The 2,067-nt window shown below is 36.9% G+C and overlaps 1 protein-coding gene across 2 annotated transcripts in view; it reads left to right on the top strand.

The window, feature by feature from the left end:
* LOC105138997 (UPF0481 protein At3g47200-like) overlaps nucleotides 1–1,446 on the top strand; it is a 4,404-nt gene extending 2,958 nt beyond the window's left edge. The window contains exon 2 of one of the 2 annotated variants that reach the window (XM_011045269.1): nucleotides 199–1,446. In XM_011045269.1, the coding sequence (XP_011043571.1) occupies nucleotides 199–1,281 (1,083 nt within the window). In that variant the 3' untranslated portion in view covers nucleotides 1,282–1,446. Of the gene's footprint in view, nucleotides 1–2 lie in introns of both variants that reach the window. The other variant, XM_011045270.1, reaches the window with a different exon arrangement.
* The last annotated feature ends 621 nt before the right edge of the window (nucleotides 1,447–2,067 follow it).

Genomic DNA, 2,067 nt, shown 5'->3' with positions numbered 1-2,067 from the left:
AGTGCTTCAGAAAATAAGGTGACTGGAGAATTTTTTGAAAATCTGGATAAAAAGTTGAAAGGGTTGCCCTCTCAACAGGACTGTTTTGAGTGCTGTATCTACAGGGTGTCCAAACGGGTTCAAAGCGTACATTGGCAAGCCTACTATCCACTACTGATTTCAATAGGTCCTCTTCACCGCAAAAATAAAAAACTTCAGGCCATGGAAAACGAGAAATTGAGATATTACAAAGAGTTTACTGAACGGATTGGGATGGATATGGAGAAAATAAGAGATATTATAAGGAGCATTCAGAATCAAGAAGAGCGTCTCCGAGACTGTTATTCAGAGGAATTCAAACTAGCGAAGAAAAGTGATTTCATAGAGATGATCCTGCTGGATGCTGTCTTCATCATTGAGTTTATGAAGGAATATTCGAATAATGATGAAGGTCCTAACAGGTTTGAGCCTAGAACGATATTGGACATACGAGAAGACTTGATACTACTTGAAAACCAACTACCTTTCTTCATTATTCAGGAAATATATGACGAGTACAATCGTGCTCGCCAAGATCCAACAGCCATTCCTTTTTTCGATCTTGTTACCTCTCATTCTAAAAATTACAAGTTTTTAAAAAAGGTAGAAACCAACCGGAGTGTAAGGAAAAGCAGACATTTCACTGATTTACTAAGAAATTTTATGTTGAATGGAGCCAGGCAGCCGAATGGAGCCAGGAAGCTGAATGGATCCAGTAATCCTATCATGCTGAGGCATAATGCTGTCAAGCTTCGCGCGGCAGGAGTCGAGTTTGAGGTCGCCGAAGACAAATGTTTGCTTAACATAACATTTGAGAAAGGAGTGTTGAAAATACCACTCTTGGAAGTTGATTACCACTTCGAACGTGCTGTACGAAATATCATGGCCTTGGAGCAGTGCTTGTACCAGAATGAAGCTTACGTATGCAGTTACATTAAGTTTATGGACCATCTTATCGACAGTGCAGAAGACGTGGGTTTGCTAGTCGGAAAGAAAATCATTACCCACAGGCTAGGTAACGATGCCGCAGTTTCAGTTATGATTAACAAGCTTTGCGAAAATATTAGTGACCCTTATACTTATTATGATGATATATGTGAAAAGATGAATGACCACTGTGATAGCCTCCTTAACCGTATGAAGGCAACCTTGGAACTTGTATATTTCCCCCATGTTTGGAGAGGTACGGGAACTATTGCAGCTGCTGTCCTGCTGATGCTCACTTTGATACAGACTATAACTTCCGTAAAATCGGTATTCTAGGATTTTATCTTGTTTAGTTTTATTATCCCTTCGTAATGCTGGATTGGATTATTATTGTTAAAATTGCAGTTAAACTTTGGGTTTCTGTAGTTCTGAACTAATAATATTGTATCAATTTCTTGTTGTGTTGTCCTAAAATTGAGTTTGTACTTGTGACCTATGTGATGTCCTTTCCCCCTCAATATTTTCATCATCTTCTGATTAAATGAAGCTGGAAAATTAAAGCATGATCTCCTTTTCAAGATCCCCAGTTTTTTTTTTTTCTGTTTCTTTCTTGCTTGCCACAACTATTAGAAAATGTTGCCTGCCATTATACAATTTCTTGCTTTAATTAATTTTAACATTAGACTGAGTTAATTTGGGAATGCTATGCACCAGAATTTAGTAACAAATTGCGGATGATTTGTTGTCTTGATAAATTGAGGCATTCATACAAGATTGCCACAAATGTTTTGCATTCTATTGATGTCTATTTCTGTTTCTTTCTTGCTTGCCACAGCAGTGACATGAATGCAATTGAATTTTCTATAGATTCATGTAATTGTGAAAGATGTAATGTTTTTTAATTATCGGATTGTACAAAAACCAACTAAAATGTAACTTTCCTCTATAAGATTATATAAAAACACCCCTTCCTGATCATAAAACTGTAGAATATCTCTATTTTCTAATATCGTAGCAGCATACCCAACGTGGTTATATTCCTCTGCTGATCATATAACAGCAGAAGATCTCCATTTTCTAATATCATGGCATCACCAAGAAACAATGGTTTCTCTAGGTGAA

The sequence above is a fragment of the Populus euphratica genome, unplaced genomic scaffold (genome assembly GCF_000495115.2).
Source record: "Populus euphratica unplaced genomic scaffold, PopEup_1.0 scaffold226.1, whole genome shotgun sequence".
Lineage (NCBI taxonomy): Eukaryota > Viridiplantae > Streptophyta > Magnoliopsida > Malpighiales > Salicaceae > Populus > Populus euphratica.
Note: the sequence above shows the minus strand (reverse complement) of the source record. Positions and strands in the feature narration are given on the sequence as shown.